Source organism: Silurus meridionalis, chromosome 1, assembly GCF_014805685.1.
Source record: "Silurus meridionalis isolate SWU-2019-XX chromosome 1, ASM1480568v1, whole genome shotgun sequence".
NCBI classification, from domain to species: domain Eukaryota; kingdom Metazoa; phylum Chordata; class Actinopteri; order Siluriformes; family Siluridae; genus Silurus; species Silurus meridionalis.
Genome location: NC_060884.1, coordinates 23230091 through 23255712, shown reverse-complemented (window position 1 = coordinate 23255712; position 25622 = coordinate 23230091). Strand labels below are relative to the sequence as shown.

The 25622-nt window shown below is 37.6% G+C and overlaps 2 protein-coding genes across 5 annotated transcripts; both read right to left on the bottom strand.

The window, feature by feature from the left end:
• Position 1: 1 nt before the first annotated feature.
• On the bottom strand, positions 2-7662 carry atg4b (autophagy related 4B, cysteine peptidase). Of its 2 annotated transcripts, none has more exons than XM_046855624.1 (13): positions 7549-7662; positions 6823-6924; positions 6680-6751; positions 6487-6585; positions 6286-6387; positions 6099-6171; positions 5915-5994; positions 5290-5474; positions 5070-5148; positions 3231-3376; positions 1885-1941; positions 1711-1804; positions 2-1600 (listed from the first exon to the last, which is right to left on the bottom strand). In XM_046855624.1, the coding sequence occupies exons 1-13, from the start codon at positions 7556-7558 to the stop codon at positions 1515-1517; spliced, it is 1185 nt and encodes a 394-aa protein (XP_046711580.1). In that variant the 5' UTR covers positions 7559-7662; the 3' UTR covers positions 2-1514. The 2 variants fall into 2 exon arrangements, with proteins under 2 accessions (XP_046711580.1, XP_046711590.1); XM_046855634.1 differs by having other exon boundaries at positions 2-1588.
• A 4291-nt stretch (positions 7663-11953) lies between these two features.
• Positions 11954-25371, bottom strand: boka (BCL2 family apoptosis regulator BOK a). Of its 3 annotated transcripts, none has more exons than XM_046848051.1 (5): positions 24755-25371; positions 24023-24303; positions 22206-22334; positions 19294-19457; positions 11954-12755 (listed from the first exon to the last, which is right to left on the bottom strand). In XM_046848051.1, exons 2-5 carry the CDS (start codon positions 24246-24248, stop codon positions 12630-12632), a joined length of 645 nt encoding a protein of 214 aa, XP_046704007.1. In that variant the 5' UTR covers positions 24249-24303; positions 24755-25371; the 3' UTR covers positions 11954-12629. The 3 variants fall into 3 exon arrangements, with proteins under 3 accessions (XP_046704007.1, XP_046703998.1, XP_046703991.1); XM_046848042.1 differs by having other exon boundaries at positions 24023-24306; positions 24755-25367; XM_046848035.1 differs by lacking the exon at positions 24755-25371 and adding an exon at positions 24453-24474.
• Between the last annotated feature and the right edge of the window lie 251 nt (positions 25372-25622).

Below are 25622 nucleotides of genomic sequence, written 5' to 3'. Positions count from 1 at the left end.
CTTTGGATATAACATTTTTATTCTGTGCACAGACATTTTCTTGAAGTAACACTTCTTAATTCTCCTTTTTATTAAAGTATAATACTCAATTTAACTGTATGTACACATATTTTCCATATTATTAGGAACATGATCATTAAAGCAGAGATTTATCATACAATCACGTGGCAGGTGTGCAGTGTAAAACATCATTCTGATACATATCCAGAGCTTTACATATGTTTACATCAAAATATCAGAAAGAAAGAGTGACTTTGATCCAGGCATGATTGTTGGTGGCAGATGTACTGTTTCAAATATTTTATAAATGACTTAGATCTCAAGTCTCGCGTTTACACAAAGTGATGTGAAAGACATTCTGTAAGGGGGCGTGTCTGCAAGCAGAAGATCATTAAAGAATAACCAGACTAGTCTGAACTGACCCTGATGTCTTTAGTAAATCAAATGATCGCTCCTTAGCACAATGGTGAGCAGACAAGCATCTCAGAATGCGTATCAGAGCCTGCAGTACACTACAATAGCAGACCCCATCAGATTCCTCTCTAATCAGCAATGTACAAGAATGTGATCCTGTCAGAGGCTTGGCCAATTAAGAGTGATTTAAGTTGTGTGCGGTTTGGGTGACCTCGTGTACTTTATAGCCTCAGACTCTTGTTCAAGGCTGACGGGATTAAAACTGATGTGTCTATTGTAATCCTCTACCTCAAATTTCTGCGTGTGTGCTAAAATTATTTTCAGCTTACCTCAGTTGTAAAAAGTGCCTTTATACGATACTATATTCTTCCTGGTGCTTATATCAATCTGGTCATTTTCCTTTCAATGTTTTTTTTTTTTTTAGGTCACTGAATTTTATTTTTTTTTGGTCAATCGCATTTTTTTTGTGTGTGAGAGATTCCTGGAATTGTACTCTTTCATGTGTCGCATGATAGGAAGATTAGAGACCTCAATGACTTTGCAAGTGCAAAGGCATTCCTAATATTTGGATGAACATTTTTATTTGGTATTTTTCCATCTGGTGTACAGTTGATTAAATAAATAAATCTTAAAATAAACTCGTGTACAGATAACATTAATAAATGTACTGTACTATACAAGCTAGCCTACTCGGTCTGTAACCTTTACGTCTTGGTTTTCAATTACAGTTCGCTACAGACATCGAAGCAGTGTGGGTCATGAGCATGTGCTTCTGATGACCACCGAAAGTGATTTATGGCAAATCCGCATTAGTGTAGGTGCATAAAAAGGCACAGTCACTTCATAACAAAAAGTGTTAAGACTTGGAAATGGATACACGATAACTGTTAATATGAACATAGTGAGACTCCTCGGGGCCTGTGATGATCATCTCCGACCTCAGGACTCATAATGGTGCAGAGAGCAGTCACTGTAGCAGGAAGCTGAGTTTTACACAGGTGACAATGCCACCAAATGCCAGGCAGGCCCTGTTTCAGTCATACTACTCCTCTCTGGGAGTGTAGCACTGAGCTGTAAATGTTGAACAGCTCATTCTTTACTTACAAGGACAGGATCTCGAACTCTTCATCTTCAGAGTCAAAAAATCGCTCGAGCCGGTCCGAGTCGGAGAAATCTGCAAAGGATACTTATAACCATAACCAATCGATAAAGCTACATTATTCTTTAAGAGCAGATTCTTTACAGTTCTTTATTTTACATTAACACAGTGAGGATTGCACAAATACATCTGCTTACCAGGAGTGAGATTAATGGCTTCAGTGCTGATTAGATGTGATGGCTGACTGTCTACAAGTTCGAACATGGGAAGACCTCCTCTGCAGCTCGATAACTGCATGACAAAGGCTGCTAATTAACAGACAGCTTCACCAAAATAACAACACTGAGCCTGAATACATAATGTGAAGTCACCTTTCGAATATGCGTACACCAATCATCAAAGTCGTCCTCCGTTTGACAAAAGAAGCCCTGAAACAAGAAATCGGATCAGGTTTAATATCACAAAGCTAACTGGATCAAATGCTGACTTTCGGGGGGGCAATGAAACAGTCATTCAATGTGTTCAAAATGATAATGAGACGGGCTGCAACAACTAGTCGATAAAATCGATGATGAAATTCATTGTCAACGAATTTAATAGAAGACAACACGAAATGGCGCAGAGTACAGGGTCAACCGGCGGCAGGAAATAGTGTGCATCCCGAATACCCAGGACATGGGAGCATTTTATATTAAACACAAAGGACTTGCAAGTTATGCAAAGCCAAGATTGTGTGGGACGGAAGTACTGATGCACGAGCACGTGAAAAGAAAGCACACTGGTGTCACAGATGAAGGTGAAACATCAGCACGGTGAGCAAAAACTGTATAATCCTCATCATGTGAAAATGGTGTAGTTTAATAAAGTGCTATTGTGTAAACTGTTTATCGGGAAAGTCGCACTGGCTCTGTTCTGACGTGACTCGCCAGCATCAGGTTGTGCGATCAGCTCGCTCACTACATAGTGATGGATTCAATTAAAACTGCGAACAAACACAATCTAAAAGCAGCAAATAACAGCAGCAAAACAATTACATTACATTTAATTACATTTAATCACTGTTGTGGTTTTGAGTGAATGATTATGCATTTGTACACAAATGCATATATATATATATATATATATATATATATATATATATATATATATATATATATATATATATATATATATGTATATTATATATAATTTTTTTTAAGCTTGTTAACTTACTGTGTTTCTTCGTGCTATTCTCCTGTTACAGCATTTGTCTACTATAACAGTAAACTTATCTTTATTCAAACATGAGTTACTGCGGCTTTACTGCACTCATATGCTTGTTTTTTGTATATTTAATTTGTGCAATTTAATTATACAAAATTTGTACATAGCCAGCAAAATTTTATTTTTTAACACAAGCTTTAATTAAATTGTTGGATAGCTGAGCAAAACAGAGATAAACTAAATCTAATTCATTCAGTTTGTAATCAGATACTGGCTGTCATGTTGCATTGATGCTCCTGCACTGCAGTCAGAATAGTGTCTTTGAACGTCATTTTTCTTTCTTTACAGTTCAGCAGCCAGATTTTAAATTGCAATATTTTTTATTCATATAGAAGAACATAATTTTCTTTTCTGGGCTGCCATACAAATACAGCTATTAAATATATTTTACATCAATCTAAGGATAAGAAAAACTAGATGCCCCATTACAGAGAACGATTAGAAAGTTACTCACAACAGCTATGGACGGGTCGAGCTCACAGATGTGCATGCGACATGGCGGGTGTTGGCAGTGATAGGAGTCATCCTGAATCTCGCTGCTTTCACAAGGCTCCACAGCTGGCTGAGTTGTATGGGGGTCCAGGTAGATGAGCTCCTCTCCTGCAGGGGTCAGTATGAGTGAGGTACAGCCATAAAGCAAATTGGAAATGGCAAGTGCTGAAGTTCTGCATTTCAATTGTATACAAGTTTAAGGGGAGTTAGGAAGGAGAGTTAAGGGGAGTTAGGTAGGAGAGTTAAGGGGAGGTAGGAAGGAGAGTTAAGGGGAGGTAGGAAGGAGAGTTAAGGGGAGGTAGGAAGGAGAGTTAAGGGGAGTTAGGTAGATAGGTTGTCTAGGTAGGAAGTTTTGACCCTACCTACCTAGAAGGCATTATTGTGTAACGTATCAAGAAATGAAATGTAAAAATGTTGTGACTATTAATGTCTAATATCGAGTAAATAGACCGTAAAGAATGAGTATTGCGCCAATTAATGTTTTATTTTGGTCTCTGAAGTTGATATTTTTATTGGCATACAATTAGTTTTGAGTAAAAAAACATTGTCCTAACTAATATTTGCAAAATATTGATTTAGTAATAAACAATTGAGCCTGAAGAAAGTGACTAACAATTTCAAGTGTGTTTACTCTATTTTAACTTAACATTTAGCTATTAATGCAATCCTCATTCCAAAAAAGTTGGGACTCTGTAAAATGCGAATAAAAACAGATCCAATGATTTGCAAATCTCATAAATTCCTATTCTATTCACAATAGAACATAAAAAACGTGTCTAAACAATGTTTAGACCGAGGAAATGTACGATTTTAAGCAAAAAAAAAAATAATAAGGTAATTTTAAATTTGATTGCTGCAACATGTCTCAAAGAATTTGGGAACAGGGCAACAAAAGTCTGGAAAAAGCAAGCGATAATAGTGCATTTGATATGTTTTATGTTCAATTGTAAAAAGTAAAAAAAAAATAAAGTTTATTAGCAATGATTTGCAAATAATTGTATTCTGTTTTTATTCACAAATTACACAGTGTCCCAACTTTTTTAGAATTGGGGTTGTACTTGTTTCTTCCCTTTTCTTAAGTGAATGACAAGAAAACTCAAAATCTCCCCAGTCAGAAATCGAAAAGAAAAAATAAATAAATAAATAAAATAAAAAACCACATGGCACACGGTTAACAAAACAAGGCAACTAGAACCCCTTTAGCTGCAATGTTGTTGCTTTGAGCTGAAAATTAGACTCAGACCACTGTGATGAAGTAAAGAGATGTCAACAAGTGCGTGTTAAAACACTACTGGAACACAAGGGGGTATCAAACAGTTTAGAGACTAGTTTTGTAACATACCAACAAATGACAGCACACGGCAGCACGCACAGTCACAGGGAGCATCGACCTGCATAAGTCAGTGCGCCAAAAGACATTGTGCTGTGTATATCAGGAGCTGCGCAACCGGTGCTATTCTGACCACGTGAATGACCACATCCACGAATTCAAGTGTGGCGCGTGAAAATCTGAATGCTCCATGACAACAATGCACCCAGTCACCGAGCTCTCCTCACACGTGAGTTTCTCTTCTCAAAGATGAAAGTCCAGCTCAAAGGTCGATGTTCTGACACGCCACTGTGACAGCAGGAACGCTGTGAGCACTCCATTGCTGCGTAAGGGGACTATTTTGAAGGTGATAGTGTGTAAACAGAGATAAATAAAGTACTTTCTTGTAAACAGAGCTAGTCTCGAAACTTTTTGATACCACCTCATATCTCTAATATTCATATGCCCAGTTATGAACATTTTAATGCTTACCAACAAAGCCAATAAAGTAATGAGCGCTGTTTGGCTTCCCACCAATGACCCCTAAAGACTGAGGCATCATGAAGCATTGCTGTGGAGACAGATAAAAATATAAAAAAATAAAAAGCAACACATCTGAATCCCCAGAGCATTTTTTTTCAAATACTGTAGAATATAAAAAGGATAAATAAATATTTTTTTGCAGTGTGAGTGCAATCAATCACTTATTCACCTTTAAAGTTTCAATGTAGGCCTCGTTGATGTCGCTGAGTCCCAGGCGCAGGGGGATGAGCAGAACAAGTGGTTTCCACACAGCTGCATCATCAAAAGCCATGGCACATGCCCCCTCCATATACCCGTTCATCTCTAGAGGGTCTGCACTGTGCTCAAAGTCCAGCCATGGCATACACAACCGCTCTAAAAAGTAAAAACACACAATCAATGATGTGATAATTCTCTTACAAATTACTAAACGATGCCTTGATCCTAAATCCCTCATGCTGTGACCTGTAAATCGATTAAAGTGTACCAGCTTTAAGGACAAACCAATTCTTAAAGTCATTCGGAAGAATCGATGAACAAGGAGAAAGCTTCTAGATCAAGGATTTATGCAGAAATCTGTGCTGTAGTATGTGATAAATAAATGCTTCTCCTCTCCAAATAAACAAACTCCAAAAAATGGTGTACTAATAATCCAAAAGTAGCAATGTTATTTAAATTATAATTAAAAGAATATATACTCAGACTTAATAAAATGCACAAGATCTACAAACCTAAAAAAACTATAGGTCTATCATTATATTCAAGTCTGCATACATCAAATATTTAAATTCTTTATTATACTAATATCAACTCACTGATTTCCTCAATTATCACAGTGTTGTCCATGGCCACATGAACTGCCAATCGGCTCCATCTGTCAAACACTGCAAGTTTCCTACATAAAGACATGTTTACTACACATTTAGCTGCACAAAACAAAATAACAGGATTTCAAGTGACAATTCTGTATGGGGCATTATTATCGGCTTGATGACTTACTTGAGTACCTGTGCCACTGTATTTGGGCCGTACCACTGGCCTATGGACTTGCCCTCTCCCACTCCCATCTGAGCTAAAGTTAAGAGAGACAGCTAACTGCAAGGTCCTCAAATAATACATTTGATATGTAAAGACTGACTGCTCTGTAATTACAGAACACACTAAGTAATTACAGACTAACTTTTACCTATCTGGTGAATAGAGTAGTAGCTGTCTTTCTTGTCTATAAACGAATTAAGGATGCGTATATACTCCTCTCTTGGCTGCTGACCTCGTACCCATCTCCACTCTAAAAAAACAAACAAACAAACACACAGGCATTATTTTAGTGTTGTTGGATGTGCTAGAAAAATAAATGTAGGTCTTTTACAGTGGAGACAAAACACACCACGACCCAAGTGTCTGCGAAGCAACGCTTCAGCAAGGATCATCTGTCCACATCGCAGCATGCATCCCCAGCCCGTGTCAGATGTAGGCCCGGTTCCTCCTGTAACAGAAATACAACTTGGACTTTACAACAAAGCTCCACAGATCAGTACGTTGCTACCGCACAGTAGTTTAGTACATGCGAGATCGCTCACCGATTGCCTGGAAATTCTTTCTGTAGGTGAACCACAAGCGTGAAGTAATGTCTGACAGAATCTCATCTTTCTCTGTGAAATGACAAGCATCTTAGAATCCCACATCAACACATCAGCATGCAGTTTAATTCCTCATCAGTTACCTGTCAGAGCATTGGACTGTTTGCCCAGAATCCACACAGGATCGGATGTTTCTGGGAAATCCTCAAACTCCCCAAATCGAAGCGTGTCGTAGGTAAGAGTAGCTGTTTGGAGAGCAATAAATTCAATCTTAGTGGTGTCAGACCATTTCAGAGGTTGGGTGGTGGGATGAAAAGAGCAAGCATTTTTTTATTGCATTTCAGTGAAGCAGTGTTCCCATCTGTGATAAATAATGTATTACACTGTAGATATCTAAGAGTTATCAAAGGTATAAAATGTGATCGGTAGGTGAAAGAGTAGCAACGCTAACTTTTTTAAACATTATTTCTCATCGTAAATTCTTTGTGAACTCCATCACATCTGTTTAAGGGGCGTCTAGGGTATTTACACCCTGAAACGGATGAGTAAATCATCACTTTGTACCTTACATAGTGCACTTATTTGCATTACAGAGCGTTGTTAAAGTGATCCCTCCCCGGTAGTGCCACATCAGTTGTTTTGTAATGAAAATCGACTCTATCCACTGTCCCAACTGTTCTGTTTGTGCCTGAAACATCAGTCTACCAGCTCAAATCTCTCACACCGACACCTGACATCCGCTTCAACCCACGTGGAGACGTGAGTTACCCTTTACAGCACGTCGTTTATGGTTCATTAGATGCAACAATGATAAAGTTTCACCAAAAAAAATAAAAATGCAGAGTAATAGTGTTTTTTGGGAGACTTACCCGCATCCATCCCGGCAGTTCTGATCCACCCTATCTTGTTGACTAAAATCGGAATGACACCAAAACGATCCAATGAAAATCATCCTCTGGGAAAAAAGAAAATTCTAACGTCCAATGATACCAAGCATGTAGGCGGGACGCTTTGTAATGTCACACAGATGACGTCGTTTCAGGCTAACCCGGAAGTTGAAGTATAAAACCAGAAGGTTTTTATGTAAAAAGGAAAAAAATCATAAAGCAAGAAACTAACACGTAAATTAGCAAACCCAAAATTGCTGTTAAAGATTTATTGCCATTACTCCTGATGCATGACACGGATGTATATATATATATATATATATATATATATATATATATATACATATATATATATATATATATATATATATATATATATATATATATATATATATATATATATGGCCACTGTGAAGTTTTCCATCACTTCTAAACTAGCATTCAGTCTGACCCAGCTGGTTGTAATAAGAGTACTGGTCCCTCATGTGATATTGCACAAACATTTGAGCCTGATGTCAACAAATTCTGTGTCGCAATCACTTTTCTTTCTTTCTTTCTTTTTTTTTACATTTAGTGCATGTTCTTTAAACTTTTCTTCTCCTACTCCTAGTAATATTTAACAATGGCCTTTTATATCCCCTTCACTTCATTTATCTATGCTCAATACTTTTATGATACTTTTTTTATTTGTTTTACTAATATTCTACCAGCTAACTTTCTGCAACAGACCTCTGAAAAGCACATCTGCATGCATTGTGTTTAATAGACAGGTATACATTTACAATTGAAGAAAAATGTGCACTAAAGGATGTATTCCTATAACACAAAATTATCACATATAATAAACATCACATGGACACAATTAAGGATTCAGTTCACTTGAATTCTGTGGTCTTCAATTGTATATCCTTAAACAATAAATCATATTTTAACCACGGTATTGATTTTTTTTTTTTTTAGAGAATAATGGTTGCTGTTAAAATTGTATGTCAAAATGTTTCACACTTCTAAGTAATTATTGGACACCATTTCCTGTTCAATGACAATTTTTTAAAATAATTATAAAAAATAAGTTATTTAAGTCCACGTATGTAATATAGAAATGAAAGGTTACGTAGCCAAACAAGATTTAAAAATTAATTTAATTTTAATAAAAAAAATAAAAAACAATGAAGACATTAAGTAATATTATGATACCCACTATAAGTTCTTATTAAAATATTGATACTATATAAACAATTTTGAGGAAAAACACATAACACTTTGGATCACTAAATAAATTCTTCTTCTTCTTCTTCTTCTTCTTCTTCTTCTTCTTCTTCTTCTTCTGGCTTCTCCCAATAGGGGTCGCCACAGCGGAGCATCCGTCTCCATACCCCCCTGTCCTCTACAGCTGCCTCTTTCAAACCCACTACCTGCATGATTTCCCTCACCACATCCATAAACCTCCTCCTTGGTCTTCCTCTTTTCCTCCCTCCTGGTGGCTCCATCCTCAGCATTCTCCTACCGATATACCCCATGTCCCTCCTCTGCACATGTCCAAACCATCTCAATCTCGCCTCCCTCACCTTGACTCCAAAACGTCCTACATGCGCTGTCCCTCTAAAAAACTAATTTCTAATCCTGTCTATCCTCATCACTCCCAACAACCTCAACATCTTCAGCTCTGCTACCTCCAGCTCCCCCTCCTGTTAGTCAATGCCACTGTCTCTAATCCATACAACATCGCAGGTCTCACCACAGTTCTATAAACTTTCCCTTTCGCTCTTGCAGATACTCTTCTATCACAAATCACTCCTGCCACTCTTCTCCACCCACTCCACCCTGCCTGCACTCTTTTCTTCACTTCTCTAACACACTCTCCATTACTTTGCACTGTTGATGCCAGATACTGAACTCCTCCACCTCCACCTCAACATCTAATTCCTGCAACCGCATCACTCCACTGTCCTCCCTCTCATTCATACATGTACTCTGTCTTACTCCTATTGACTTTCATTTCCCTTCTCTCCAGCGCGTACCTCCACCTCTCCAGGCTCTTCTCAACCTGCTCCCTACTTTCACTACAAACACAATATCATCCGCAAACATCATAGTCCATTGAGACCACTGCAAACAGGAAAGGGCTCAGAGTTGATTCTTGATGCACTCCAACTTCTACCTTGGACACACCTAACTTCCCGATAAATTACCACAGCTCCTCTCTCGGCACCCTGTCATACGCTTTCTCTAAATCCACAAACACACAATGCAACTCCTTCTGACTTTCTCTATACTTATCCATCAACATTCTCAAAGCAAATAATGCATCTGTGGTGCTTTTCCTCGGAATGAAACCGAACTGTTGCTCACAGTTGGTCCAACCTTCTCTCTCTCCTTACAGTCTCCAATCTCCTTCAAGTTGCATCTCCTACATAGAACATAGTCCACGTGTGCACCTTCCTCCACTCTTACTCCAACCTATGATCCTTCTTCTTAAAATAAGTATTCACCAGTGCCATTTCCATCCTTTTAGCAAAATCTACCACCATCTGCCCTTCCACATTCCTCTCCCTAAAAACATACCTACCCATCACTTCTGTTCCCTTCACCTACATGCCCATTAAAGTCTGCCCCAATCACCAATCTTTCATTCCTAGGTACACCATCTACCACTTCATCTAACTCACTCCAGAATTTTTCCTTCTCCTCCATCTCACAACCCACTTGTGAAGCATAAGCACTGATGACATTTATCATCAACCCTTCAACTTCCAGCTTCACGATCATCACCCTATCAGAATCTCCCTTCACCTCCACTACACTCTTACTGTACTCTTCCTTCAGAATCACCCCTACACCATCTCTTTCCAACCACACCTCCAATTTAACCCACCTCCAATGTTCCTGGCCTTACTCCCTTTCCACTTGGTCTCCTGAGCACACAACATGTCTCCTCTTTCTCCTCTCCATCACATCAGCTCCCTCTCTCCCTTTAACAGGCATAGTACCAACATTTAAAGTACCCACTTTAACCTCCACTCGCCTACACTTCTCCTTTTCCTGCTGTCTCTGTAGACGTCTTTCTCCTCTCTTTCTTCTCCTTCGACCAACAGTAGCTCAATTTCCACCGGTACCCTGTTGGCTAACCTTGTTGGTAACCTGGGCCTCGACCGATCCGGTATGAAATTCTGATTCGTATTCCGCAAATATGATTTGGCCCATGTTTTATTCTGGATGCTCTTCCTAAAGCAACCCTCCCTATTTATCCGGGCTTGGGACCGGCACTAAGAGTGCACTGGCTTGTGCCTCCCTAATGGCTGGGTTAGATCACTAAATACATTGCATGTCAAATTATTTATTGTGCGCTGTAACTAAAGTAATGTATAGTTTTGATATATAAATAATTTGTTTGCCCATTCTTTCTCCAACACGAGATTCAAATGAACTCAATCTGAGCATGAGGCTGTTACTGGAGTCGACAGCAGTAAACAATGCTATTTGACTAGTCAATTGTTAAAACCTTTAACAGTAGGTACAGCCTAAGCTTCGCACATGAAAAGGAATTATGAAAAATTATTGGATAGGTTGAATTTGCATGGAATTCATTTGTCAAATTGCCCAATTAAATCAAATTAATAGTGATTGTGATGATTAGGAATATTCATACAACAATGATACAACTATAACCCCTTTAGATGTTTATTTCAGGGGTAGGCATTTTACACTGACCTTGTTTTAATATCTATATATGTATATCTAATATGTATTTTAAGTTTCTTGTGATTTCATTTAAGTCTCTATACAGGCCACAACAGTCCGAATGCTGAAACGTGTAATCTTTGTGAGTCTGTGCAACCAGCATGCTGTATTTTGCCACTCCCAGCAAAGAAAATTACCATTGCCATTTCTAATACCCTGAATTTTTCTGGTTTAAAGGAAAACTGTCTCACTCATTATTGCACAGATTTTGGACAAAAGATTCCCTATAATCCAGTAATTAGACAAAGTTCAGTTATACTAATTATTTTAATGTAAAAATAATCCTACGCAATTCCAATAACAGGAAAACTTAAACCATTTCTTAATTTACTCGCATTTATTCTGCAGACATTCGATGTGGAAAGGCAATCTACACACAATAGTAAATCGTTATTCCTAAAAAACGAAATTTTTATGTATGAAACAGAAAAAAAGTTGTTTGTTGCGATTGCATAATGCAGTAAAGGTCATAGAGCAACATTTATAATGCAGCACAGAGCTATAACGACACACTGGATACACCTAGGCCCTGTTGGAAGCACCTTGGACAAAGTGCTTTCAGATTTTTTTTTTTTATCGTCAACTTAAGGATTCTGATATATTCTGTTTTGTTATGTTTAGAGTAGACAAGAAATAACAAGCCAGATCTGTTTACTTCTTTCATGCTTTTTAATCTCTCTTACTTTTCTCTCATTCGCTCTCTCTTTCACACACACATACAAACATTTCTCATAAAAAGTTGCTCTGGTCAGCATAACTCAACAATTCTGTTCAGCTGAGTGAAATAAACACACCAGGTTTTCTATCTTGACCAAGACAATTAATAACACTAGATGTATTTCAAGGTGTCGCTATCAAAATGAGTGTATTACAAATAAAACAGTGCAGTCCACTAAGAACATGGATAAACTAATAAGAGACACTATGTGATAGTGCAGATGAGGGTTAGACAGTATGGCTTTAATGAAACACACTGCTGACTCACACTCTTCCTGTTTCTGGGGAAATAATCTACAGTTTGTGTTCTAACTATAGTTGCCCCGGGACATAAGCGCCCTCTAGGTATCGTCACTAATATAGATCAATCCATTGGAAATCCTTACAGCACCTTGAAGACAATCCACGAAGACATCCAAGAGCAGCTCAGCAGACACAAATGTCCATTGAAGGCACAGTGCAAGGCACAGTGCAACTATACTGCATGTGTAAACACACCAAGAGCAGTAACAGGTCATAAGCGGTGAAATGGCAGTGCTCTCCACAAAAAAACAAAAAAAAAACAAAAAGGGAGGCTCCATGTTCATCATCCCTCTGTCAGGCAGTTACTTCTCCCTCAGGAGGTAGAAGACAATGGCCTTTAGGTAGTGTGCACACGTACAGGCTGCCGCCACCAGCCAGTGAGTATGGAAGCTGGGATCTGTGTTCACTACGCACTTTGTAATGTCAGTCTGCGGAAAACACACAAAAGGTCATAACACATCAGTGCATAATTACAAGCATATAAATATTTTTTTTTTTAACAGACCAATTTCCTTTTGTGATATGTATGTTGTCTTTGACCACCGGACATGTGCCTGTTTGGATTGTAAAACACCTCATTCCATGTTAAAGGTTTGAACAACACACATTTCACAAGACTAGCTGTAACCTACTTTTATGTGTTGTACACCACAATCTAAGCTTTGAGTGTGCTCTCAACTAAAGATCCTTAAGTTTAGCATCGTCTTGACACACAGACTTACACCTGCATTCAGCTGTTACAACAGGATACTGTTTCACCGCTAAAGGTAATGCTTCGTCAAGCATGAAATGGACACATTTACAAATATTTGCTGTCTGCTCCCATAATGAATGCTCTAAATCTAACTACAAAGTGAAATAAGACTCCAGTTGAGCATCAAATAATCATGTGATACATTAAGTAGACACTGCTTTGGTGTAACGCCATTCAAATAAACCTTTAAAAGCTGAAAAAAAAAAGGGGATAAAAATAATTATGCAAAGCAAATTAAATTCTTGCTGTCAATCAAGTCAAGTCGAGTCAAGAAGCTTTTATTGTCATTTCAACCATATATAGCTGACGCAGTACACAGTGAAATGAAACAACGTTTCTCCTGAACCCTGGTGCGACATACAACAACAATCACAGAAAACACAGGGCTAAGGACTGTCAGTGTCCTCGCTACATAAAGTGCATCGTGTGCAACCTGGTGCGAACAGTGCAAAGACAACACAAGACAGTGTAAGACAACACAAGACAGTGTAAGACAGCACAAGACAGTGTAAGGCAAATACACAGAACACAAAATAGCGCCGCCAGTAAAAAAAAAGATGTGCAAAAACAGCATGTAAACAGTTTGTAGTAATGAAGTGATGTAATGAAGTGATGTAATGTGAGTGGTACTGAAGACATGGATGTGTACAGTAAGTACGAGTGTGTCTTGAGTCTGGGTTGTACAGATCAGTCACACAGTTTTGTGTGTGTGTGTAAGTTTCAGTTCAGTTCTGTATCAGATTTCAGGTGTGGGTTCCAGGGTCTTTGTATAAATTGCAGAGGAAAGGTCTGTGCACAATAACTATAAAATGATAAAGGCAAGTCTATGTGAGAAGAGTTTAAGGAGGTGGGATTGTGGTCTGGGGAAAGATCCTATTCAAAAGTCTTGGGTTCTTAACAAAAGCTGAATGTTAATGGTTTGGCTGATTCATTTAAAGATCATGCATGGTGCCATCCTGCATATAAGGGTTAGGAGTGATTTGAGGAAGTTGTGGCTATAAAATGGCCAGCCCAATCATGTGATTTATCTTATCACAAAATCTTAATTATACTTTGTGTGAATCACTTTGTGAAATTTCATTCAGCTTCTGGAAATAATGTGGACAGCAGCGCAGAGTGCTATTATAACCTGTGCAGTCTTGTAATTTTTTATGTTTACATACATTATGCATTCGTCATGTAAAAAAAAAAAGCAATTGTTTTTCAGAACCTCACCTTTGAGCCACACCTCCATTCCAAGTCTGATATTTGTGTGGGCTTACACCAAACTCTGCTATACATAACAGTGAAGGAAACCAGAAAGTCAAGTCTATCTGAGATGCAAAACTCAACACTTTTTGAGACCAGTGTGTGAAGGGTTACTCATGCCATATAGACAGCAATAACGGTATGTTATAAGTCAGCCACACTATTAGGTCAAACGTTTTAAAACCCCTGATTATTACACCCATATGTGGCTCTTCCCCAAACTGCTGCCACAATGTAGGAAGCACAGAACTGTCTAAAATCTCGTTGTATGCTGTTGCTTTAAAGTTTCACTTCATTAGATCCACTATATTCTTTAATAAAAAACATTGTCTAAATTTCATTGAAATGTATAAAGTCTCTAATGAGTGCTTTGTAATAGCCAGTACATTTTCTGCAATACAAGAGTATCCTACTGTTATACAATATTATTATTACTATTATTATTATTATTATGCAAGCTTAATTTTTTTTTTCCAAGTTTTGTTTGAAAACTAAGAGGCTGGTGAGAGAACTGTTTGTAGCTGCTGGAATGCAAGTGGTAACACGGAGTTACTATCTAATGGTAAAAAGTATAACGTGCTGTTTATTAAAACCTAAAAAGAATATGTTGAAAAATTGCTGTAGATGAATAAAACACTCGGCACATGCTCATTTTGAAAAATCAACCACTGGCCACAGCACACCATATCATCATTTTTTATTTTCCAATAAATATATTTATTTTTTACTTAACTAACATTATTCAATGTCATTTTCTTGTTTCATTAAACGAATGAATTCAGATACTCGATTTATAGAGTTACTGAGCTTTGTCAAAATGAACAAAGCTTCATTATGAGAACATACATAAGTTCCCTAGCAAACAAGAAGAGTACACAGCTATGTACTTTCCCAGCCAAAGCCAACACACGGCCACTTTTCAACACACAAAGTCATGGAGGGTCCAGTTGTGAGTGGCTAGAAAGTGGCCTAGCCAGCCACTTCAAAGTCCCCTTCACATGGATTTGGAGCATTCGAACATATTACGCAGCCGATAGGGAAAGGAGCACACATCTTTATCTGAGGCACATTTCACTCTAGTATTTCAAAACAGCATGACCTTCAAAGCCAGGGAGAACTACATGTGCAACGAGACGCATGAAATGGGAATGACTCGATGGTTGTCTGTGCCAGGAAGCTAGCATGAGGTGAAAATTTGTTGCTTTGAAGTTGCCGAACATTGGCTGTGCACACAACGGAAAAGTGTGCCAGCATTTCATGGCCTGATAATCCAACTGTGAAAATGACTTAAGATCTATAATGAATAAAATAAGAAATCCCTTAAGATCTATAATGATCATAATGGGGGAACCACATCATTAAATAAGGAATCCTTTATCATGACATTAAAACCAAATCCTGACAAGTAAAGCATGTGAAGGCACAGCATATTCACATTTCACAGATAAATGCTTTCTGTAATATATATTTTTTAGTTAGACATCCAGTATGTTTTCATTCCGTTAATGTCAAGTGTATTCTTGTTTCAGGCTGGTTCAGAAATAGTTAGAACACACACCTGAGACTGAGCTATGTCCTGACACTCCTCAGCAGGACACCTTAAAAAAAAAAAACAGCTAACGACTTTGCCTTTGCGGTTTAGATTCACCTTTTGACTGATCTGGATTTTGATTTCGCTTCATGCTCAATGCTTCATTAATCATTATAAGAACAACCAAAAAAGCTCCCATAGCATTCAGTCACATAAAGTATCTGAAAATTAGTAAAATAGAAAACTGGCCAGACTGGAAGAGCTTTGAGGCAAAGGCATGAAGAGAAACGGAGTAAAAGCCTCAGGGGCATGCACAGTCTAAATAAAAAAAAAGAGAAGAATCACATTCATAAACATCAACGTGTGGAGACACAGCCCACTGTTCGCAGATGCACTTCTCTGGGTGTGTCGTCTTAATCATAACAACACTCAACACAGCATTTCTAACTAAAAAGTAAGTGAGAGCAGTTTGTTCTTTTGGACACGGACATCAACGGCAGATCTATATTTTTCAGACCGGTTTGCTGAGACATGGCAAAACACTGTGTTCTTGTCTTATAATATATTATCACCACTTTATAGCAACATGCAGTACATACCATTTAGTAGTAGAACTTGAGGCTCAGTGCTGTATTGAATGCTGCATTTCTACATGCAGCAGTGAAAGTGCAGTCAGAAAAGTTTGGCTGACACGATGTAACAAGTTTTGGTTCTACAACAGCAATAAAAAATGTTCAATGCAATCTTATAATAATCTGAGCTATGAAATAGAAAAATAATTTAAAAAAAAACGAAAAACAAAAGCAGCAATTTAAAAATGAACTGTAAATTGATTGGACTGAAATCAAAAGTTCACAAATCCTTTTCAATTCATATACTACTCAGTTCATAAAAATAGTTATAGACTTTTCGGTCTTTCTCTTTCTCTTAAAGTCACATTAAACCTGTTTGGCGGAGAAGCACTGTTCAAATCTGCTAAAATTCAACAAAATCCGAACACAACACCCTTGTTTGTTTGTAATTGTCAATATTTGAACAGTGCCACAGAGTGGTACTGTACTGCTGATTCGATCCTAATCTCGGGTGTCTGTACCGATTAGTGGTTAAGGTGTTGTCCTATTGTCCTATGAAGGTTACAATTTCAAATCCCAGAATACCACACTGCCCTAGTTGGGTTGTTAAGCAAAACCTGTACCCTTCAAATGCTTGAAGGACAGACAGTTGTATGTCTCAATTATAGGTCACTTTGGATAAAAGCCTCAATCCCATGAGGTATTTTGTTCTCCCCATGTCTGTGTGGGTTCTGTGCCAGTTTTCTCCCATTTTCCAAAAACAGGCTAAAAGCTAAAATGGCTTTGCTAAAAATAAATGATTGTGTAAATATTTACATGAACGAGGTTGCCATATACTCTATTGACAAAAGTATTGGGACAATAACTTATTTTTCTAGGCATGTGTGAACAAGCTTCAAATTGTTACCACAATGTTGGAGGCACACGTGCGTCTTTGAATGCAGTAGCATTACATTTTCTCTTCACTCCAACTAGAACTTTAACACAGAATCCTTCATTGGGGGAAAAAATAAATGCAAATTGGAATGGTGGATTTAAAATAAATGTTCCCAATCATGGAATTGCAACTGACGGAATTACTACAAGGCAAAGGACAAAATTAGCTACAGTCTTTAAAATCTGTAAAAAAAATAAATAAATAATAAAAAAATTATAATAATAATGATTAAATAAAAATAATAAACTGAATTGCATAAATAAAAATATTGGGTTTTTTTCCCTTTTATGGGCATGTAAATGAGTAAGAATAATAAAAAGTGTCATCTAGTTATACCTGAACTGAAAGAGAGATCGTGTTTTACATCACTGCATGTTTTAGATCACTGAGCTTGAGTCAAAATGTAGCCTTGTGATATGGCAATTTGCTGTGAATGTTTTCATTGTTAAAAAGTACACCTTATCATGATGGTGACTGAATGTCTGCACAGAACTACAGGTCAGTTAGCAGCAGAGTATATTAGATTAACTTATTTATTTCTGTGTTGTGTACTATAATATGACTTCTTGAAAGACACTGAAATTTAACAGCAATTTACTGCAGGCTAACTGCAGGCTAATTAATAGCTATTTGAGTTCTGTGTAAACACAATTTATTTTTTAGAATAAACTTAGCTTTGTTAGGTTTGGATTTCAGTAAAAATCTTGTATAATTTATCAGTAACATAATAGTTTGATTTTTTGCGCAAGCAAGCAAAAGAGTAGCTTCATATTTCCATATACTGATGTAGACCTGACCTACACAAGCCTGTTGTATAATTTAACCCAAAAAACTGAAAACATTTAACAAATGAAAAATAAATATGGGGGAAAAAAAAAATAATAATAAAAAATTAGATTTTTGTCCCCACAGGTCAGGACACAAATTAAATATCCAGTCACAATAAACACTGCAAATAATTCATGTCATGTGTAATACTATCAGCCTCTAAAGAAAAAGCTTCGTTGCAGTAAGATCAATCTTAAAAATAAAAAAAACATGCAGCACTTTTCTATTATTTGCCTCTTGCAACACTGGCATACAGTCATTGTTTAATTTCAGTTGTTTCGCTTACATTTTACAGCCTCTCTCTCTCTCTACAAAGAGACCACCATGGTAAAGACTCACAAAATATCCAGCACTTTATGTCCTTTGTTCCCTACATCCTTTTCATTCCTTCCATCCCCACTGACCACAGAGATGTAGAAGATACAAGTATCGGGTGCAGAACTATATAGTAAACAGGGGATCAAATTTTGTGCAATTTATGATGATAAAATTGTGCTAATTGTTTGCCTTCACAGCCTCACGCCACCTACTGCACCTCTCACAGTGTGTTTTCTGACAACGCTGAAAATGCAGGTCTTCCAGCAATCAGCATAGCTACAGGTACTTAAGTACCTCCTTTCTTTCCAAATCTACTCATGACAAAAGAAAATAAAAGTTGGTGCAAGCTAGTAAAGATAATTGCATTTAGGTGTAAAAAATAAACATTATATTGTTACTATAGACTGATAATATTTTTGAATGAATGCATTAATTTAAACCCATGAGATACAGCAATCAGGCATAACATTATGACTGCACAACCGCCTAATATTGTGTTGGTCCCCCTTTTGCTGCCAAAATAGTTATAAGCATTAACTTTTGCAATTTGAGCTACAGTAGCTTGTCTGTTGGATCAGACCACAAGAGCCAGCCTTTGCTCCCTACGTGCATTATTACCCTTGTAGACCCATTACAATTTGGCCTTGTCAAACTCACTCTAATCCTTACCCTTACACATTTCTCCTGCTTCGAACACATCAACATTGATGCCCAAAACAAATATATTCTGTTTTTCTTTGGCCATGTTGCTCGAGCAAGTGCGAGTGTGATTCCTTACCCAACCGCCTCTCCTCTTTAACCAGGGCACCAGGCTTTTGCGAACAAACTCGCCCATGCAGTCTACAATAGTGTGTACCATGGCTGGGTAGCCATGCCGAACACAGTCCACTGCCAATGCGCCAGCTACTGCATACAAAGAGACCACCTTACCCCACGTCACCCCTGCAAAGAAGGAAAAAAAAAAAAAAAAAAGGGTGTTCAGTTGCACAATTAAAACACGTCACACATAATCTCATCATCAACTTTAATGTTGATTGAATAACCGTTATTAATTTAGATAAAATCACACTTTGGAATTCCTGACCTTAGCCTTAGGGGTGTGTGTGTGTGTGTGTGTGTGTGTGTGTGTGTGTGTGTGCGCGCGTATGTATGCATAAAGACAGAGATGTGCACGACAAAGATACTGCAAGGCTTCTAGAACACCACATGGCGGAAGGGAAGAGGAGGTGTGTGTGTGCGCATTACATAACAGTCAGGGGAGCTGTTGAGTGGTCAGGAACAAAGCAGCCGTTTCCTCCTAAAAATCCACTGCCTCCCCATGACACATGGCTCCATATTAACACACTGACAGCAAAATGCATCGCTGCAAATAGGTTTTTACTGAACAAAGCTTTCAGCTTGAAGCACTCACTGTGGTTAAACTCCAGACAGCATTCATCTAAATAAACGATGGCTGTATATCTCCATGCATATAAATTTCTCTCAGTAATGATCATAGGATGACTAATTTTCAATGTATTTTGGCACCTATATTGTTCATTAGTTTATCTTTTTTTAACATTTAAAACTTTTCTTGTTATACTAGGAAACCACCAACATACACTTAAATTCAGCTATTTGGGCTGTTTATAAAATATTTAAAAATAATTAAATTATGTACAAATTATTAATTGTATTAGGATTTCCAAATAAACACACATCAATAGAATTATGAGTATGAATAGACAAACATTGTGAAATTGTGGATCTTTTTTTAGCTTACATAACAAAAAAATATGTAATTGATATGTCCAGAGAGAGGAAGCAGGAGCAGGCAGATAGAATGTCAGTGTTAACATCCAGGCCTGGACTCAGTGATAAACATTCTAGTTTGAAGTTCTGGCCAACCAGAAAACACCCACGTTTTCCTCCCTCTCAAAATCGCTTAGTCCAGATAAGGAAGTCAATAAATAGACTTAACTGCCTGTATAAGAAATGTACAACAGGGAAAACACTTCCCTTATGGAAGAAACCCAAGGCCTCACACAATCCACCCAAAGGTCTTTCACCTGTTACTCTCATTGCAATCTGTGTCCTATTCGAGTAACACAACACTTCTTCTTTCCTGAAGTCTGTACCGTGATTGTGAAATATCCATTTATATCTCCAAAACAATGAAACAGGTCATGTTTTATTGAAATTGCCTGTAAATTCCTCTGTCCAAAACCAGTAAAAAAAAAACAAAGTACAAAATTGTTCTCAATAAAAGGAGACACACTGAAGAGCTTAAGATCATGTGTCACACCTACAGAAAAAGCTAGCAAGTGTCTGACTCATTGTTACAGCTCATGAAGACAAATCACCACCAAAATAGGAGTTTGTTCGTTTTTATTGACGTTTATTGCTCTCTGTTCTGGGTTTGGCTGCTTACTGAGAAATGCTGAATATCTAAACAGACCTACATAGCACTTTGCTAAAGAAGGAACTTTTATTTCCATGAAAAATATTACAGAGAACTATTAAAGCAAGGCAGCAGAATATCCAGCAGTGAACCATCTACAAACGTGATATTACATGCAAAAAAAATTCATTCCTGAAATAACTTACTGGCTTATTTCCTAATACAGCCACATAACGGTGTATCCAAGAGTACTAGTGTATTTTTTAAAAGGAAAAGTGTGATCAAACTAAAAATTGGACACAGACATGACAAGAAATTGCACCCAAAATCCAAACAGATCATACCTACTATACTTTACATACTTAACTATGCACAGTAATAATACGGGGAACTTTAGGCACCTTCGTAAATAAATATCCTGCTTCATGAACAATCTAAAACCATTTACGAGAGAAAAAAAATGAATAGAGGAGCCACTATTCTTCCAAAAATAGTCTGGGGTCTAAGTTTGCGCCAACTCTCTACTCCAAAAGGATGAAAATGGGATCTCAGGTTTACATATCCTCTAAATGGTTTAAGCCTGAAAGAATGAGCGAAAGCCATGGAGACATTCTTCTCCAAATTCTACACAGACTGGAAACTTGCAGAGGGCAGGGGGAAATGGGACTTCTCGCTCTTCTCTTCTCGCTCTGAACACAGACATTGTTTACACTGAAAGATCTGATTGTGTTCTCTAGAAAAGTGCAGCACTCTCAGCCCATGTGTATATAAATGTTAAAAGACTCCATTTTCAGCTGCTTCGAAAGAAGAAAAGCTTAACTTCATAGATAAACCAGCTTTAGGCACACTGGATATGTGTGTTCCATATTAATTTGTGGGCTTCGCTGTCTAAATGTGGACTGCATATTGGGTTTCTAATAGAAGCACAGTAAGCCTGGGCTGCTTCTGCATTATAATTCAGTGACAGTGTTCAAGAAAGGACAAAAACATTTAAAAACCTACACACACTTCTTTTAGCAATCAATAAGAGATCAATTATCAAATCTGGGTATATGGTGTATAGCTTAAATATCATTCTTTAAAAGTATAGACAATAAAACCATTACTTTCAAGGTGAGTCAGACATAATTAAAAGAATTGAAAGACATTTGTTTGAATAAAGTGTCAGGTAATGTTTTCTTTTGAAATGACTTAAAAAATAAATAAATCATACCCATTAAAAAAAAAAATACAGGATTGTTTTGTTATCATTTTTAAATCCTATTCTACCCCTGAATTAGATTCCCATGTAAATTACTGATAGGACTAACCTGTGGAGAAGATTTCTGCAGCTACAGCCAGAAATGCATCTGAAACAATACCTTCTGAACCCACGGTGATATTCAGCTGTTTTGCCACATTGCGGTACACGTTGGGTCGCAAGTATTCAAGCTCATCACCTAGGAAACAGAACAACGGAGAAGCAGTGGATTAATGTAGCATCAAGCCATGAGTCTACTGTATGTCTCTGTGTTATTGCACAGAACGTCGTGAAACAGAACAGCCATATGCACACATTTTGGGCAGATAAATGATTCTATGTTAATAAGCACAGAGCTGAGATTTTTATTATATATATATATGCGCATAAAATCAGAGCCTAAATATAATTGTAAAACTTCTATTTGTTAACATAACGTTTTCATATGCATCAAGGTCACGTCAATAATAATATTTCCACAAGACTGTAATTCTGATCGCTGTAAGTATTCGAGTTTCCCCATACAACAGCAATCTTTCATTTTACACAAGCATTTAAATCTAACCCGAGTTGAAAGGGTTAAGCAGGGTAACCCGTAGGCGGGAACCTCCAGCATTTCCCCAGCCAAATCAGATCTGCTCTGTGATAAAAGCATGTTTTGCTTGCTTTCTCCCTACACAGCACTTAGAGGAAACCCATCCAAAGTATATCAAGTCTAAATGTGAGTCCAATTATTTGTGCTGTGTTATTAATTCTTTGGAAAATTACAGATCAGTCCTGAGCACAGACACAGTCCATAAAGTGTGTCATGTAACATGAGCTTACAGTGTACTGTGAAAGAAAGATGTAGCTTACTGCTATAGGAAACATAAAGGAGTTTGCTATGCGAATCAAAATATATGAGGTTGAAATACAGAAATACAGTGGTGCTTAAAAATGTGTGAACCCTGTAGATTTCTCTAGATTTCTGCATAAATATGACCTAACACATCATCAGATGTCCTGTTGAAAACTGTTGAAAAATAAGACAAGGGTTTTATACGGTACTGAATATTACATATCTGGGGATGGCCAAAGTATGTGCATCTTTAGTCATGTTAATTTGAAGGTGAAACTTGTCAGGTGTATTTAATCACTTGGGTGACAAGCAGGTGGCTCAAACACGTTTTAGAAAACCTTACAAAATTAACTACACAAGATCACAGAAGATACCGAATGCAATGAATACAATACTTATTGTATTTACACTTGGATATGTAGTATTGGATCATTTTCATATGACAGAGTAGAACATTTTTGTCTCCTTTGTTTTAGCTGGGTCTACTTTTACCTTTAACCTCATCTAATCTGATGTTTTATGTCAGATTTATTCAGAAATACAGAAAATTCTAAAAAGGTTCAGAAACTTACTAACACCATTTTAAGTTTTAATATAGTTTATACACGGGTGAGGCCTAGAGGCAACTGTGAAATGCACTTTAAGAGGTTATGAAATCAAAATAAAGGAAACTTTAAGAGAGCAAAGGTATTGCATGATATCTGTGCATGACTCAAGTACATTTTCATAACGCCAATGAACAAAAATAACATCAGGTTCACACGGAGTCCTGTGCCTAATCTCTCCTGGTTAACCACACTTAACCTGCCAGACCTACCAAGTGTTTTTATTGCATCAACAACAATACACCAGCTTTGTTTTGCCTACCAGCATGTGCAGTTGTCTATACGTCGATTAAACAAAACAAACAAGTAGTACTATTGCAGAACATCTTCATATCCTCAGTTTAATCGTTCCTGGTCCACCTCCGACTCTTTAAATGACCTTAATATCAAGTGTGCCACAAGAGTGTGATGTTTCCAGACTGTTCTAGATCAAACAAGTGTTACCTAACCATTGAAGAACAGAGGACACTTCTGCGAGGGTTCCTCCTGTAGATCCAAGATCAGGTTTGTTAAAACCAAGTCCAGCCCGGTTAAGTCTTGAGTGAATGTAGTCCCTGCACAACATTTTTGCCTGGGACACGAGTTCTTTGTCTGTAGGGGAGCGATCGAACACATCCATGACTTCTGCTGCGAAAAATGAGGAGCGACGGAGCATCTCCATGCTCTTCATCAGTCGCCCGTGTGTGGGGGCACGCTTTCTCCTCTGCGGATGCGGAGAAGAAAACCTGCTTTAAAAGAAGAGGTGGGCTGTTAATGCCTTCATGTGATGGATTATATAAGGATGCAAGTAAAAAAAATCCATGTAAGAAGTTTGTTTTAGCTTTAGGTCAATTTATTTCAAGGATAATGTTTTTCTTTCTCTTCTAGATCATACCAGATAACTTTCATTCTAGAAGATTACATTGCAAGGGTCCCTTTCAACTGTGTAGATCAGTACAAAATATCCTTTTACTCTCCAGTTCAGGTCCCAGTAAAGATCTCTCCCTGTCTTTAGATCACTTCATGGGAATGATTTCTTTGTCTCTGTAGATCAGATTGGATCAGTTGGATCTCGCGTTGATTACACAAGTCCACCTACATGTCTGTGCGGTGCACATTATCGCATTATTTCACTATGTTGCAGTTACACAAACAGGCTGGTGTGTATTTTGTGTTAGAAAGATGGAAACAGCTTACCTGTGTGTATTTGTGATGACACGGTGCCACTGGTTTCTCCTGCTCTCCTTAAAGCAGGAGACGCTTCACCACTGGCGCTGATACCGAAATGCACAGCGGAGTCTGATTTCTCTTTTTTTACGCAAAGTTACAGCTATTTGTAAACAAAATAAAATAATAAGATAATATTAATAAACTTATCGCCGCTATTAACCGTCATATAGAAGCCATTTTTTGAAAGGACAGCCTGGTTTAAGAGTGTAAATATCATTCCTCTGCTCACAGCGTGTGTTCGTGTGGAGCTCCTGAGAGCTACAGATACAGAAGATCCGAGGCGAAGTTTCCTTCTATGGCCAATCCCCAGTGCCAAAGGGGAGGGTCTGAATACAAGGCGGGATACAGACTAATCCCTTCAATCGTACTATAAAATTGTATACATTGTATACATTATCATCTATACCTAAACAAATAATTTCCTTAAAAAATTATATATTTCACCGTTGTATAATATCCGCAATGCAGGCAACCTTCTACCTCTCTACCCGTGTTATGTCTGCCGGCCAATATCGTGTGTTTTCTTTTAGAACGTTGTTGTTTATCTAGATTTTATAAAGCATTGTCTACATTTTGCGGCTTTGTTTGCGGAACTATGTTGACTTGTTCTCGTTTTCAGACGGACAAATATTAAACTGCCTCTGCAGCCTGATGAGCAACGCTTCCCCCAGTCACCCGCCCACAACACACTTTGTTACTTTACAATGTTGAATTTCACTTGTTTTTACAACCTTTCCCGTGGTTATTATTTTGATCTGTTTTGGTCAAAAATACTTTTAAAGTAAATAAATTCACCAATTTGACTCCCAATGATTTCAGATGGAAAATACTGACA